This window comes from Hypanus sabinus, chromosome 24, assembly GCF_030144855.1.
Source record: "Hypanus sabinus isolate sHypSab1 chromosome 24, sHypSab1.hap1, whole genome shotgun sequence".
NCBI lineage: Eukaryota > Metazoa > Chordata > Chondrichthyes > Myliobatiformes > Dasyatidae > Hypanus > Hypanus sabinus.
Genome location: NC_082729.1, coordinates 20412139 through 20429775, shown reverse-complemented (window position 1 = coordinate 20429775; position 17637 = coordinate 20412139). Strand labels below are relative to the sequence as shown.

The following is a 17637-nucleotide window of genomic DNA, read 5'->3' as shown; positions in this document are numbered from 1 at the left end:
GGCATGCTTGGCTATGCCTGTACCTCAGGTTTTACCAGCCTGAGAAAGAAAAAAATAATAATAGCTGGTGTTGCCTGTCTTGTAAAGATACTGCCTAGAAGAACACAATGACAAACCACTTTTGCGAAAAACTTGTCAAGAACAATCATGGTCACGGAAAGATGTCATGGCACCTAATGAATGAACGTGGGTAGTGAAAGGAAAACCAATATCAGAATACCAAATGAAGTATAACAGCTAAGAGAAAGTGCAGTGTAGATAGAAAATATGGGACAAGGTCATAATGAGGTAGGTTATGTGGCCGAGACTCCACCCTATCATTCTGGGAAACCACTAAGTAGTTAGTGGGGTTGACGTTATACTAGAGCCTGGGTGTACTTGTTTTTGGCTTTTGTATCTTCTGTCAACGGAAAAGGGGAGAAGAAGGAATGTCTGGGGTGGGTGGAGTCTTTGATTATACTGGCTATTTTACTGAAGCAGTGAGAAGAGTAGAAAGTCCATAGAAAGGAGGTCGGATTCCATGATGCACTGAGCTGTGTCCACAAATCCTGGTGGTTTCTTGTGGTCATGAGCAAAGCAGTTGCCATACCAAGCTGTGATGCATCCAGATAAGATGCTTTTTATGGTGCATCAACAAACATTGTTAAGGGTCAATGAGGGAGGGCATGCAAAATTTCTTCAGTCTCCTGAAGAAGTAAAGGCTTTGTCGAGCCATCTGCAATTTTCTTGGTTGTGACTCCTACCTGGTTTGACCAGATCAGTCTGTTGGCGATACGTACTACTAAGAACTTGATGCTGTCAACCCTCTCAGCCTCAACATGGTTAATGTGGACAGGAGCATGTTCATCGCACCCCTTTTTGAACTCAATGGCTAACTCTTTTGTTGACATTGAGCACAGTGTTGCCATTACAGTATCTCTTTCTCATTGCTGCACTCCAACTCATCATTATTTGAGGTCTGGACTTCTGTGGGGGTATCATCTGCAAATGTAGATGGCGTCTGAGCAGAACCTCAAGACCTCAAAATCTGCAATCCATAAGAATAGATGGCATAGGAGCAGAAATAGTCCATCGAGTCTGCTCTGCTGTTCTATGATGGCTGGTCTATTATCCCTCTCAATCCCATTCTCTTGCCTTCGCCTTGTAACCTTTGATGCCTTGGCTAACCAAGAACTTATCAACTTCTGCTTTGAATAACTTGGTCTCCACAGCTGTCTGTGGCAATGAATTTCATAGATTCACCACCCTCTGGCTAAAGAAATTTCCTGTCATCTCTGGTCTAAATAAATGTTCCTCTTTTCTGAGGCTGTGCCCTCTGGTCCTGGACTCATCCATGATAGGAAGCATCCTCTCCACATCCACTCTGTCTAGGTCCCTTCAATATTCAATAGGAGTCAATGAGATCTCACCTCATTCTTCTAAGCTCCAGTGAGTACAGGAGCAGAGCCATCACACACTCCTCATATGTTAACCCTTTCATTCCTGGAATCATTCTCATGAACCTCCTCTGGACCCTCTCCAATGCTAGAACATCTTTCCTTAGATAAGGGGCCCAAAACTGCTCAAGTGCTCCTAGTGTGGTCTGACTAATGCCTTAAAAAGCCTCAGCTCTTATATTCTAGCCCTCTCAAAATGAATGTAGATATTGCATTTGGTTTCCTTACCACCAAGTTTAGAGAATCCTGTACAAGGACTCCCAAGTCCCTTTGCACCTATGATTTTTGAATTCTCTCCCCATTTAGAAAATAGTCTATGTGTTTGAGTCAGCACGGTAGCTTAGGGGTTAGCAGAACACTTTATAGTACCAGCAACCTGGGTTCAATTCCTGCCACTGCCTGTAAGGAGTTTATACGTTCTCCCTGTGACTGTGTGGGATTCCTCTGGGTGCTTTGGTTTCCTCCCACAGTTCAAAGACATATTAGTTGGTAGGTTAATTGGTCCTGAAATTAGGTTAGGATTAAATGGGACATTGCTCGATGGCATGGCTTGGAAGGCAAAAGGCCTACTCCATGCTGTATCTCAATAACAAATTTATTTCTTCTACCAAAGTGGATGACCATACACTTCCTTACACTATTCCATCGGCCACTTCTTTGCTCATTCTTCCAATCTTTCCAAGTCTCACTGCTTCCTGAACACTACCTGTCCCTCTACCTACCTTTGTATCTTCGGCAAACCTGGCCACAAAGCCATGAATTCTGTAATCCAAATCATTGACGTAAATCGTAGAAAGAAGTAGTCCCAATACCAAGCGCCGCAGAACACCATTTGTCTCTGGTAGCCATCCTGAATAGGCCCCCTTTATTCTGACACTTCCCCTCCTGCCTATCAACCAATCTTCTATCCATGCTAGTGTCTTTCCTGTAATACCATGAACCCCTATCTTATTAAGCAGATGCATGTGCGGCACTTTGTCAAAGACCTTCTGAAAATCCAAGTAAACAGCATTCACTAACTCTCCTTCATCTATCCTGCCTCTCATTTCCTTATAGAATTCCACCAGTTTTGACAGGCTAGATTTCCCCTTAAGGAAACCATGCTGACTTTGGTCTACAATCATGACTGCACTGCAATAGAAGAGGGGTCTGAGAATGTAGTCTTGTGGAGCACCAGTGTTCCGAACAATTGCATTGGAGGTGTTGCTGAATATCCTAGCAGATTGTGTTTGTTCATCAGGAAGTCAAGAATCTAGCTGCAGAGTACAGTTTGATCAATTAAAGTGAGTGTACATCTGACCCATCACAGTGCGGCCAATCAGGTTGAGAATAAAATACCATACAGTGACAGTATGGTATGGTCAATCACGTTGAGAGTACAGTCAGATCAATGGCAATGTTAGTATAGATCAGCCTGCCACACTGAGGCAATCCCATTGCCTAGACTAATTCTCCCTGCAATGTGTGTTCAGACCATTGGTCTCTGCGATTGCATACCAGTTAATAACTATAAATATGTGGTATAGAGGGGCCTCTGCACAGGGTGGGAAAAAATAGCAGAAAGTTGGGAACAACACACACAAAATGCTGGTGGAACACAGCAGGCCAAGCAGCATCTATAGGGAGAAGGGCTGTCGATGTTTCGGGCCGAGACCCTTCATCAGGACTAACAAAAAGGAAAGATAGTAAGAGATTTGAAAGTAGTGGAGGGAGGGAGGGGGAAATGCAAAATGATAGGAGAAGACCGGAGGGCGTGGGATGAAGCTAAGAGCTGGAAAGGTGATTGGCGAAAGTGATACAGAGCTGGAGAAGGGAAAGGATCATGGGATGGGAGGCCTCAGGAGAAAGAAAGGGGGTGGGAACACCAGAGGGAGATGGAGAACAGGCAAACAACTAAATATGTCAGGGATGGGGTAAGAAGGGGAGGAGGGGCATCAATGGAAGTCAGAGAAGTCAATGTTCATGCCATCAGGTTGGAGGTTACCCAGCCGGTAAATAAGGTTTTGTTCCTCCAACCTGAGTTTGGATTCATTTTGACAGTAGAGAAAGTTGGGAATATAGCCAGCTCTACCATGGGCAACAGCCTCCCCAGCATCAAGAACATCTTCAAAAAGAAGTGCCTCAAAGAGGCGACATCTATTATTAAGGACCCTCATCATCGAGGACATGCCTTATTCTCATTGCTACCATCAATAAGGAGATAAAGGAGATGAAAGATCCACACTCAATGCTTTAGGATCAGCTTCTTCCCCTTGGCCATAAGATTTCTGAATGGACATCAAACCCACCTCATTATACACTCATCATCATAACGTGCCATGTCGTATGATCTGGGTGATAGTTAGTTACAAATATTTCCGCAGAAGTGATTTGCCCTTGCCTTCTTCCAGGCAGTGTCTTTACAAGATACGTGGCCTCAGCCATGATCAATACTCTTCTGAGATTGTCTGCCTGGCGTCAGTGGTCGCATAACCAGGATTTGTGACATGCACCAGCTGCTCATATGACATTCCACCACCTGTTCCCATGACTTCATGTGACCCTGATCAGTGGGGAGGGGGTGCTACGCAGTTGCTACCCCTTGCCCAAGGGTGACCTGCAGGCAAGTGGAAGGAAGGAGTTCCTTATGCCTCCTTTGGCAGAGTCGCAAATCCACCCCGCCATCCACAATCTACATTACTCAATATTTTTCTTCTTTCTTGCTCTCATTTAGCACTTAATTGACTTTTAATTATATTTCTCTTTGTAATTTATATATTTTTATTATACTTCATCGCGTTGTAGTGCTGCCACAAAAGAACAAATATCATGATGTATCGTGATACTAAACCTGATTCTGATTAACATTGGAGATACCAGTCAGAAGTTGCTGGGTGTTATGTAATATCCTATCCAACTCACCGTCACTCTGTTCGACCAGTAAAGATTCTCATCATTCATAACAGTGTGTGATATAATACTATCGACACTCATCATTGACCACAATGTGTATTATAAATTCTTCTCTGATCACACTACGTGATATAATATTATGGATCTCTGTCATTGGTCACAGTGAAAAATATATCCACATCAGCAGTGTGTGACATAATATTTTAGATTCTCCTCAATGGCCATGGTGTATGATTTAATTTCATAGATCCCAGTCACTGATAATTGTTTTTCTTTGATATTTTGAAACCCCAGGACAGGTATTCATGATATAGAGTTACACATAAACCTGACTGGGCACCATGTATGATACAGTATTGTAGTTTTATATCATTATAGGGTCACTGATAGATTCCTGTTATTTGTTCCCATGTGTGAAAAACTAGTAGAGGTTTCCTTCACTGAGTGTCACTCTTTTTAATACAGTATTGTAGATCACCCTCGCTGGCCACTGAATGATAAATTATTTCAGATTTCTCTCACTCTGTTGAATATAACAGTATAGATCCCTGTCATTGGCTCCTGTGGATTTTGTACTGTTGTGGATCAATGAGTGGCCTATCATAGTGGTGTGTGTCATAAAATATCGATACCCTCAATAAAACGTTCAGAAGTCTCAAAGGCTCATTTTATTATCAAAGTATGTATGCAAAATGCAACTCTGAGATTTGTCTTCTCCAGATAGCCATGAAATACAGATAAGGCATAGAAGTAATTGAAAGAAAAGACATCAACTCCCCCGCACAAAAAGTAAAAGAATAAAACTGCAAACCCAGACTCCCTTCTTTTGCAAAAAAACTAACCTATCATCCGCAAGGAAAAAAAGCAGTGAAAACAACATCAAGCCCCCAAAGACCTCTCTCATACACAAAAAACTAACCGGTCACCCACACAGCGAAACAGCAGCAATAACATCAAACCCCAACCTCCCAGCTCGCCAATCAGCAACAAAAAAAGACAGAATTGAAAGAGGTCAATATGAACTACAGTTAGTTTGAACTACAATGGTCACTGTGTGCAATATAATAGTGTTGAGGTGGTCACTGGTTGCGATATAATATGATAGATTTATGTTACCAGCAAGTGTGTGTTGTAATACTATAGATCACTGTCGATGGAGTCAAACTGTGATATCATGTTATGGACACTCCACCCCCCCCTTTACTGGTCACCATGTGTGATGTGTTTTTATGGATTCCCTCATGTATCATTATATATCCTATCACTAGTCCACATGTGTGATGCAATATAAGTCCTCAATTGTCACTGCATGCAAAATGTTAATATAGACACCATCAGTGTATACTGTGTATGATATTATCACTGGTTACATTGTGTGTTTTATAATATTGTTGATTCCTATCTCTGGTCACTGTATATTACAAATATCTCTTACTGTACACAGTGTGCCATATACGTAATATACATCTTGCTGTCACTACCCACTGTGTGGTAGAATATCATGGATCCACAGACTGGTCACTGTATGCATGATATAATTTTATAGGTAGCCCTTTTACTGGTTGCTGGGTGATACCCCTCAGTAGTCACTGTGTGTGATATAATGTAATACTGTAGATTCCCATAACTGTGGTCACAATTTATGATATGATATTATATAGCCCCATCACTGTTCAGAGTGTATAATATAACATTGTAGATCCTGTCACTGTTTCCTGCGTCTGATATAACATCCCCCACCCTGCTCTGGTGAGTGGGTGCAATATAATGTAATGGATCCCCATTTCTGATCACTTACTCACCCAAAAACTAGAATTATGGCAGTTAATGTGATGTGGAACACCTAGAGAAGAACCCACATGATTACAAAGAGAACACACAGTCTCTCTCCCTCTCTCACTCTCTCACACACACACACACACACACACACACACACACACACACTTACTCACATTCACACACACACACACTCACTCACACTCACACACACACACACTCACTCACACTCACACACACACACACACACACACACACACACACACACACACACACACACACACACACACACACACACACACACACACACACACACACACACACACACACACATCTCTGGTCCCCAGCGCTCTGAAGGACCATCTCTACATGCCACACCACTGTGTTGTCCAGATTTGAACATATTGTGCAAGGCATTCACTTTTCATCAGGGAGAGATGTTTCATCCAATGAGAACATCCCGGAAGACGAGCCATTAAGCCCTCCGAAGCCAAAAATTCAACAAAGCTTTGCAAAGCTTCTTTTGAAAGAATTGTCACATTTTCCCCCATTTCTGTCACTGTTATCAACAGGAAGATTTGAGTCAGCAAGACACCACCCAGCTGCCACAAGAGTCAGAGGACAACAAGGGGCAAGCCAAACGTCTCCATGTCTCCAACATCCCATTCCGATTCAGAGATCCTGACCTGCGGCAGATGTTTGGGGTGAGTATCTTGTGGCGCACATGTGTGCAATTGCAATTGTGTGTGTGTGTGTGTGTGTGTGTGTGTGTGTGTGTGTGTGTGTGTGTTTTCTTCCGAAGGCCTTGGGCAGGGTTGCGCCCAAAGAAGGAGGCTGCATTCTTGGGTGGAGCCAACTGCAGAATCAGGATAACCCAAGGCTTCGTAAAGCAGCCCGGCAGTTCTAATGGAGGCTATAGATCACCTTGTACAGTCGGTGTGTTGCCTTTGCATTAGCTTTTTCCTTGAACTTTCCAGCCAATGGAGCTGGTTTGTTGGGCAGGGCAGGTCAGTATTCGCCGGGGTTCAGGAGGAAGGTGGCTTTATCGGTAAGTAGAAAGTCCAGAGGACTTTACAGCATGGCCAGTAGACAGGATATAGTTCAGAGCAAAGAGACTGGTGGATGGTCTGGGGTAAGGGCAAGAGAGGTCAGTAACCAATAGTCTGTCAGCAGTAAGTTCACCAGAGTTCAGTGACACAGTCCAGGATATGGTCACCAGTGATCGCTGATCAATTGACAATCTGGGATGAGGTCAACCGCGGTCAGTAACCAAAAGACAGTTTGGGATGAGGTCAGCAGTGGTCACTAGCTAGTGTTACCACCAATACACAGGCAGATGATTTTACCAGAAATCAATAAACAACAGATAGTCCAGGATATGGTCACCATGGACCAATGACAGTCCCGAATAAGGTCACTGTGACCAATGACCGTCCAGGGTAAGGTCACCAGTGACCTACGACGATTCAGGGTAAGGTCACAAGTGACCAATGAAGGTTCAGGGTGGGGTCACCAGAAGTCAGTAACCATTATTCTGCAAAGTGATAAGATTACCATTCTGGCTAAACTCAAATTGAGCGGATCAGTGTAGTTCCATCTCTATAAAAGATGAGAGAGGAGACTCATTATCGTCTGTTAGTTCAGTGTGAAACTTGTCCTAATTTGTATCCTTTGGTTCTGGTGGTCACTCTGTGGACTGCATGTCCCATTGGGATCTAGGATTCTGCTCTGGTCATGCTCTCTAATCGCCACCGATCTCTTCTACTCTCTTCCAGCAATTCGGCAAAATTCTAGATGTTGAAATTATCTTCAATGAACGGGGATCGAAGGTTTGTATTCTAGAGCAATGTGCACAGAGTACAATACAACACCAAAACACACTCTTAGACCCGTTGACCTGTGCCCAACCAGTCAACATTCATGCTTATTTACCATCTCTGTTTCACCCCTTCCTGGTTTCATATCTGCCCATCAGTCCTGTCCCATTTGGTTCCACCAATCACTTCTAGCCCTCTGCACCATCTGTGGTGAATTGCATATACCTGTCTGGACATACCCCCCTGCTAACTGCTCCTGTGGTTCCTCCCACGGACCCCGGTATAAAGGCGATTGGAGACACAGCCCCGGCTCAGTCTCCAGGATGTAGTGCGGTGGTCATTTGTTGCTTGTTCTTTCTTCCAGCCAATAAAAGTCTATATCTCGCCTCACGTCTCCGAGAGTTATTGATGGTGCATCACCATACCTACTGTTTCCACCTGCCCATCTCACCCTATCTCCATCAGTTCCACTTATCAGCCACCATTCCACCTCCTTCCCCACCTAATTCCATCTGCCCATCAGTCCCTCCACATCTGGTCTCATTCCATGCCCTCATTCACACCCCTAGCAGTACTGTACCCCAGTGTTATACAGGAAAAGACCCAGCTCCAAACAGTACTGTACGCTGGTGTTATACAGTGACAGACCCGTCTTTATCAGTACTGTACCCCAATGTTATACAGCAATAGACCCATCCCCACAGATGATGTAACCAAGTACTATACGTTGATAGATCCGTTGCAGTTGGTACTATCCTGGATTTATACAGTTATAGACCAGTCCTAATATTTTTGTACCCCAGTGTTGTACAGGCACATTCAGACACATTGCATTAACATGAGCTTCTATCCTGTTATCCACAGGGCTTTGGATTTGTCACATTCGAGAGCAGCGTTGACGCAGACCGGGCCCGTGAGAAGCTTAACGGTACTATTGTGGAGGGCCGTAAGATTGAGGTGGGTTTTGCAATGACTCTGTAAATTAAGTAGGGAGTGCAGGCATTGAGTATAGAGGGGTAACAACTCAACTTTCTGACAGATGGTAAACTGTGAAACAACTGCACAAAGCTGGGGTTTAAACTTGTGCTTGAGGGTGGTTGGAGGAATTGCCCACTGGAATCACCCATCCGCCCTTTGTATTGAATCTCAATAAATAATAATATAAAAAAGTTAGCCCTATTGTCGTCTTGCTTTGGCAATGTTGGATTCCAATTCTCAGCGCTGTGTATGCATTTGTTCAGATGGGTTCTCCCTCTCCCTCTCTCTCGTTCTCTCTCTCTCTCTCTCTTCCTCTCTCTGTCTCCTACTCTGCCTCTGTCTCCATCAACCTCCCTCTATCTCCCCTTCTCATCCCTTCATCTCCCCATCTCTCTGCCTCTATGTCTCGGCCTTTGTCTCTGTCTCTCTCTTTTTCTCTGTGTCTCTTTGTTCATCTGCCTGTCAGTCTGTCCCTCTGTCTTTGTAGAACTTGCACGTTTGCCTGGGACTGTGTGGGTTTCTTCTGGGTACTTTGCTTTCCTTACACAAGCCATCTCCCAACAGAACTATTGTGTGGGTTAAGAAGTAGCTGTTCTCTGACCCAGTTGGTGCATACCTCCAGCTTGATGGGAGCTGTGAAAAAATGGCATAGTTCTGATTTTGGGGGATCATTGATGATAAATGTTACCTTCTTGAGGCAGTGCCTATCATAGATACTATCAACGGTGAGCAGGGATGCACCCGTGATGTATTGGGCTGAGCCCACTAGTCTCTGCAGCCTTCTAGATTCAGGCAAATTTGAACAACCATACTAGATCATGATGCTTCCAACAGCACATCTCCAGAGATCTGTCAGAGTGAACCTCCTTCAACATCTATGAAAAGAGCTGGCACGCCTTCTTTTCAGTTTCATCAATTGTGTACAGTATCTGATAAGTTTACACTCAGGAACTTGAAACTGTTGACAATCTTCAGTAAAGAACAGTGGCACATGTTCATCCTCCTCCCCCTTCCTGAGGTTACCTGTCTCTTTTTAAAAAAACTTTTGGCTTCTTGGTGTTGTTACTGAGGTGCTGGTCAACCAGGTGGTCCCATCTCCCAATGCACTGCCCAATGACAACGGTGTCATCAGCGAACTGGCACACATCAATGGGGCTGTACTTAGCCAAACAGCTTATTGTTGCCATTATTTTCTTGTTTTTTTTTGTACTTTGATTACACCCAGATCCTTGGTTTTACATTCCAGGTCAACAATGCGACAGCGAGGGTGGTGAACCCCAAGAAATCCCCGGTTCCTTATATCAATGGTGAGTGGAGACAGTGCATGATCTAAAATCACCACATTGAAACGTGTGGAGTTCAGCTAGGGGCTGAAGTGGCTGGTACAGGATAGGATGTGGCCTGAGGGATTAGTTGGGTGTTAGATAATCAGGAATCCCTGAGGGCATGGGCTATTGTATTTGGGACTTGGGTGAAAAGACTTCCTAAAGAGGGGTTCGTCGAACACCTTTGTTCTGCCTTGCGTCCCAGTGGACAGCCATTATCATTGCATTCCCCATTCTCTCACCCACATGTCTGTTTTTGACTTCATCCACTGCCAGGTTGAAGCTAAATGAAGTTTAGAATAGCAATACTTCCTATTCCTTGAGCGGTTAATCTGTGGAATGCAGACATAGGGTATATTTAAAGCTGAGGTTTATAGCTTCTTGATGTTTAAGGGCGCCAAGTGGGAGAAGGCAGGACAATGGAGTTGAGAAGCATAATAAATCATTCATGATGGAATGATGGAGCAGACTCAATGCCGATTGGCTGAGTTAAGTTCCTCTATCTTATGATCTGTTCCTCCTGGGCTGTGCCCATCCTGTTGATAGGAACGTTAAATTCCCAAACTCCTGATTACTGCTCCCCCTTTCACTTTTTTATTTGCTCCTTTCTCTTTTCCCTGATCCACCTGTGCTCCATTGCCGTATCTCTTCCCTCTCCTCACTCTCTTCACCCACTGATTCCCCTCCCAATGTTCCTCCCTTAATTCCACGCTCTGCCTTCCTTTCCTATCAGATTTGGCTATCTGCAGCCCTTTGTTATTTCCACCTCTTGCCTTCTAGCTTATTACATGATTCCCACTTTCTGCCCTCCCACATCTATCCAGGCCATCTCTTACTCCACCCCTTTCAGTCTGTGGACATGGAGTTCCCAACCTGGGGTCCACAAACCTCTTGCTTAATGGTATTGGTCCATGGCATAAAAAGGGTTGTGAGCCTCTCCTCTAGATGAAGGATCTCAACTTGAAACATTGGCAATCCGTTCCACCCCACATCTATAGATGATCCCTGACCCAGTGAGTTTGTCAAGCACTTCGTGTGTTGGTTCAGATTCCAGCATTTGCAGTCCCAAGAATCTACATAACGTGGATGCCTAATGGTGGCTGACCCTGTATGCTGATAGCAACTTCATTGACGGTGACTCGACTTCCATACTGAGAGCACAGAAACAGGCTTCTAGGCCAAACTCGTCTATGTCTAAGAATATGCCCATCTAAGACAGTCCCATTTGTCTGTGTTTGTCCTTCCAAACCTTTCCCATCTATGTATCTCCCCAAACATCTGTTAAATCTTGTTCTTGTAACTGCATGCTTGCCTTAATTAGTTGAGGCATCAAACAAGAGTCAGGAGGTTATGTTGTAGTTAGGGAATTTTGGGAGTGTTGTATTCAATGTTGGGCATCCTACTGTAGGATGACTGTGGGGTGTTTGGGGAGGGTTCAGAAAAGGCTTACAAGGATGCTGCCGGATCAGAGGGCTTCTCCATGGGGATAATGGAAACATTTGGGCTGTTTTTTCTGGGGTGGTAGAGTCTGAGGGGGAGACCTGACTGAAGTTTATGAGAAGCATGGGTAGCATCCCTGCCCTAGGGCTGAAGTGTCTGAATTAGAGCGAATTCACTTAAAGTGAGGGAGAGAAACATTGTAAGAAGCTGTGCTGGGCAAGCCCCTTTAAGAGAGGAGGTCTGGAATGCTTCCGTGGAATTGTGGATGCAGATATGACAGAAGCATTCAGTCAATTCACATGGTAGACTATTGTGGGACAAAGGGCCTGTTGTTGCACTGTACCATTCTGTGTTTTCTATCACTTCCTCTGGCAGCTCGTTCAATAGATACGCCACCCTCTGCATGAACAAATTACTCTTCATGTCCCCTTTAAATCTTTTACATATGACCTTAAATCTCTGCCCTCTAGTTGTTAGTTCTGCTCCCCTGTGATTAAGAATGAGTGCATCCGTCCTGTCTATGTCCCCACCCCTATAATTTTTAAAACTTCTATAACATCAGCCCTCATTCCACTATACTCCAAGAAATAAAGTCCTAACCTGCCAAATCTCTCTCTGTATTTTAAGCCTTCAAATCCTGGCCACGTTCTTATAAATCTCTGCACTTTACTTCATCCTCATGAGAGCTGGGAAATGGAATGGCTTCATTGTATCAAACTGGGCGAGTATTGATGAGATGGGATGAAAGGTCTCAGACTGTGTATTGTCTTCCTCTGTTTTTACCTCATCGTCCATTTTCTTTACAGGATGGAAGATTAATCCAATGGTCGGAGCTGTCTACGCCCCAGAAATATTCACAGGTAAGCATGAAACAATTCCAGTTTTAATGCTGCTGCTCACTGCTTCATGGTATCCACAGCGTCCCATGTTACAGCAGTTTGGCTACCCAAAATTTGCCCTTACAGTATTTCCAAGATCACTACCATAAATTTGAGAGATGGAATAAAAGAAACAGGTCTCTTTTATGAAATAAATTAATATTCACAAAATGGATAAAAAGATAACTGGGCCAGTTTGCCAAGGGTGGGTATCACGGGCTGCTGTTCCACAGCAGGAAGCTGTTTACGAGATTTGGTTCAGAAACTGACGAGGCAGTCTCTTGTACTGATACTCATATAATGGTACTTTCTCAAAAATGTCCAGTTATGGTTAGAGTGAAACAGAAATTGTCACTTTTGCATATAGTTGGAATTCCCCTACTGGAAGATCTCAATGGTTGGAGTAACATCTGTTGGGGTGGGGGAGACACTGTCTCTGGTTCAAGAATGAGAGTAGAGAGGTCTGGTATAAGGAGAAGGGAAGTAGCAATCCCTCCAATCCATTCCTAGTTCTGCTGCAGAGTTCTGTACTGAAAATGTGGGAAGTTCCTTTCCTCCCTGGGACACTGCCGGACCTGCTGAGGTGCTCTGGCAAATTGTTTATTGTTCAAGACTCCAGCATCTGCCACATCTTGTATCCTCACTTCATACTTGCTGGTCGCTACGTACAATGGAGGTGGCAGCGCATTACTTCTTGATTGCTTTCTGTTCTTGTTTAACGCCTCATTCTCGGTCCCCGCACAGTGGCTGGTTTCCCATATCCGGTGGCTGCTGCAGCTCCGGCCATTGCCTACAGAGGGACCCACCTCCGAGGCCGGGGCAGGGCTGTTTACAACACCATCCGGACTGCAACGGCACCTTCGCCTCTCCCGACCTATGGAGGGTAAGCACGGCCCCTTTACTAAATTCAGCGCAAGACTGCTGGGGTCTCGTGGGGAAAGAGATGACCACTGTTTTAATTTTGATCAGGTGCAGCGGGATCCTGGGGTGTTGATCGGGTGGTTAAAGGCGAATGAATTTTCTTCCTTCATAGGTTGGGGTGTTGAGTGTAAAGTTGGGAAATTATGACAGAAGTTTGGTCAGAATCAGGTTTAACATCACTGCCATATGTTGTGAAATTTGTTCTTTTGCAGCAGCAGTACATAATTATAGTTAAAAAATAATTACAATAAGAAATATCTTCAAAAATCAAATTAAATAAATAGTGCAACAAGAGAGCAAAAAATGTGAACTAGTGTGAAAATGTGAACCAGCCGGGAATCTGATGGCAGAGGGGTAGAAACTATTCTTAAAGCATTGAGTGTGTATCTTCAGGCTACTGTACCTCCTCCTGGATGGTAGCATGAGAAGAGAGCTTGTCCTGAGTGATGGGGTCTGCAATGATGGATGAAAGCCTTTCTGAGGCTTTGTTTATTGAAGATGTGATGAGGCCACATCTGGAGTACCGTGTGTTAGGGTTGCTCATCCCGTTACAGGAAGCACATGGAGGATCTGTATCAGAATCAGAATCTCTGAAGGCATCCACCAAGCCCCATTCATGAGTCCAAAAGCATCTTCTCACCAACAACACTTAAAATCCTGCATACAACTATGTAGCCAACTTGTGATAGCAAGCATTTGGTCAAGCTAGAAAGGGTGTAGAAGAGACTCACAAGGTCTGGAGGATTTGAGGTACAGGGAGAGGCTGAGTAGGCTGGGAGCCTTGATTTCTGATATGGAGAATGCTAAGGGGTGATACCAAGGTTTATGAAATGATGAGGGACATTCCTTTGTAAACCCTCATCCTAAGCAGAGAGGTTGGCAAAGAAGATGCTTGGCACACTGGGCTTCCTCAGAAAAAAGTGCAGGAGCCTGGAGATCAACTGTACAACACATAGAATATTTCTAAACATGGGACAACCTGCAGATGCTGGAAACCCCGAGTAACACATACACAGGCAGACACACACACACACAAAATGCTGGAGGAATTCAGCAGGTTAGGCTGCATCTGTGGATGTTTTGGGCCAAAATCCTTCAACAGGACAGAGTACCCTCATTGTTCTGGCCATCCAGTTATAGGCGGGATTCCATCAAGCTGGAGGGGGTGCAGAAATGATTCACCAGGCTGCATGTGGGACTGAAGGTGCTGAAGAAAGATAGGATAGACAGGATCTTTTCCCTGGAGTGAAGGAGGTTGCAGGATCCCCTTCCAGAGATTTATAACATCACAAGGAGTGTAGATAAAATGGGTGGCTAATGACTTTTCGATTGGATCGGGGATTCTAAAAGAAGATATGAGAGGGGAATAATTTTAAGGGGTCTCGAAGGGTAACTTTTCCACACAGAGAACGGTGGGTACATGGAACAAGCTGCTGGGGAAGTGACAAAGACAGGTACAATCAGGGTGCTTAAAAGACATTTTACACATATACATGGATAATAAGAGGTAATTCCAATAGAGACCAAACACAAACAAAAGGACTGAGTCAGGAAGGCAACCTGGTGAGCATGGATAAGTTGGGCTGAAGGGCCTGTTTCACTTCTGTATTACCCTACATCTCGATGTCTTTTCTAATGTACTCTGCCCAAGCTGGTCTTCATATTTCAGCTGAACTTTGATACAACATAATTAAAAAATCCTTTCTTTTGAGCCTTCATAAGAAACTGAGTTTGAAATGCCCTTTTAAATTGCTCTGTCATTAGTTATAAAGCACATGCGCAAATTTCCCAATTCCTTTCGAATCACCCAGACCGTTTATGCTTTACAAAACACTCGGTAGTAACACTGATTTCTTTTCTTATGTTTGACTTTCAGAGTTGTCTATCAAGATGCTTTATACGGGGCAGATGTGTATGTAGGTATTTATTTTGTGTGCAAGAGTGAACTATGACAGCTAATAATAACACACTCTCTCTCTCTACTCCTCTTCTCTCCTCCTCTCTCCCTCACCGTCTCTCACACTTTCCCTTTCTCCCTCTCTCCTTCTCACACCCTCTCCCCTCCCTCTCTTGCACCCCCGCTTACTTTTGCGTTCTCTCTTCTCCTCACTGTCTGTCTTACGCTTTCTTGCTCTCACTCTCTAGCCTCTCTCTCTCTCTCCCTCTTTTATCCCATTTCCTTCAGCATTCACTTCATATCCTCACTTCTCTGATCTCTGAGATCTTCTTCTCCCTGCCTTCTAATCTCTCCACCTCTGCTGCTTCACGCTTCGAGCAGACCGGATCATTTGGAAACCCTCACCTGCTGCGCAGTCCGCTGCACGCCGCAACCCCTGCCCCCAGCAGCTCGCCTACAATCGCTGTCTCACAGTCTCTTTTATCTCCATGCTACCTCTTTGTCTTCGGCAATTTTCTGGAACTCTGTTCTGAGGAGGACACTAGATGCAGGGTATGTGAATACATTTGAGGCAGAGGGGGATAGTGGGGGTGTGATAGCTAACCCAGGAGTAAATAGGTGTGTGTATAGAGGCCATGATTACATCGGCCCTGTCCTTGGGGTTAGGAGTGGGCTAGAAAAGCTACTTCTTTTATGGAATCATACAGCACAGAACCAGTCCCTTCAGCCCATCTGGTCCATGCCAGCCAAGTTGCCCCAATTCATGCTAGTCAACATTGGTGCATCGCCTTCTACATCTTTCTTATCCAGTTACATATGAAACTGACTTTCAAAAATTGTTCTTGTAAAAACCCCAACCACCTTCTCTGGCAGCTCATTCCACAGCCATACCACCCGTTGTGTAAAAATAAAAGCTGTCCCAGTACTCATTCAGTCTTTATCCTATCATCCTAAACCCATGCCCTCTGTTTCTTCATTCCACATCCTTGGGGGAAAAGACCAAATACATTTATACTATCTTTATCCCTCATGATTTCATACACCTCTGTAAGATCACCTCTCAATCTCATACGCCTTACGGTGTAAAGTCCCAGCTTACCCAACCTCTCCCTTTATACCAGACCCTCAAGTCCCAGCAACAACTTTGTTCCTTGTGCTGTAGTGCTCTACATTCTAAACCTTTCTGCACTTTTTGTTTACGATGTTAAGCGTACTTCCTATAGCAATGTGAGAAAAGTTGAAGACAATAACCCCCGCAGGGCCTCACTGGTGTCTTGTACAATCCTACCAAGTCCTCCCCACTTCTACACTTAATACCCTGCCTGATTCTGGCCAGTGCGCTAAAAGCCATCTTCACAATCTGTCCGCGTGTGAGTCCACTTTCTCAGGTAGGCAGCATGGTCCCGTAGTCCACATCCTTGCGCGCAATTTACTTCAAGTTCAAGCATGTAACCTCAGCCCAGTCAAGATCTACAATTTCAGCAGGTGCCCAGAGGATCTCCAACACAAACTCTTTGCCTCTGTCTGAAGGTTGGAGATCCATCGTTGTCTCACTGCTGGTGCTAGCATCTGTAGTTCTCCCCTGGCTTATCTTATTACAGTACTCCTGGAAACAAGTATTTGCAATGTAGGGAAAACATTCTGACCTGTAATAGTGTTGCGCTAATCACTAGCAGAGAAAACAACCCAAGCCAGTGCAACTTTTCCCAATAGCACATGCCCTCTAATCCAGGCAATGGTTCGGGGTGAGGACTAAGAGAAGGTGACTGACACATTGACAGTGCAGCACTGTTCCCTCAATGTTGTGCAGGTGCGCAGCCGCACAGTAATTGAAATGCTCCCATGCACATAGCCTTTGTTGGCACACAGTTAGAATATTCTCAACGTTTAAACATTTTAAGGTGTGGCGCAGTTTTCAGGCTGTGTAAATCTTGCCTTCTCCTATCAATGGTTGGTCTGTGCAGCTGTTCCAGAGAAAAAAAATAGAGAGAGGCTAGTGAAAAAACCCTTTGCTTTGGTGAAAGGCCAGAGACCAGCAACTTTCCATTTGTCTCCTCATTGATGCTACTTCAAGCGGGAATGCGTGAGGTCATTGAGGAATGAAAAGACAGTCTGTTATTCTAAATAGGGAGAATTGGGTGAAAAAGTGATACTTTCTAAGAGGCATATGGTAGACAGGATAGACAGGATAGAGTTTTTATCTCCAGTTTAGAAGCGTCAAGTACGATGAAGGCATGTCTTATGAGGAAAGGTTGGGCAAGCTATGGCTTTTCTCTG

The 17637-nt window shown here is 44.4% G+C and overlaps 1 protein-coding gene across 1 annotated transcript in view; it reads left to right on the top strand.

Moving 5' to 3' along the window:
• Positions 1 to 17637, top strand: part of LOC132380690 (RNA binding protein fox-1 homolog 3-like) — a 40287-nt gene that overhangs the window by 11146 nt on the left and 11504 nt on the right. Inside the window, exons 3-8 of the mRNA XM_059949675.1 lie at positions 6677 to 6808; positions 7880 to 7933; positions 8786 to 8878; positions 10146 to 10206; positions 12471 to 12524; positions 13287 to 13425. Coding sequence (XP_059805658.1) covers positions 6677 to 6808; positions 7880 to 7933; positions 8786 to 8878; positions 10146 to 10206; positions 12471 to 12524; positions 13287 to 13425 — 533 coding nt within the window. The remainder of the gene's footprint in view (positions 1 to 6676; positions 6809 to 7879; positions 7934 to 8785; positions 8879 to 10145; positions 10207 to 12470; positions 12525 to 13286; positions 13426 to 17637) is intronic.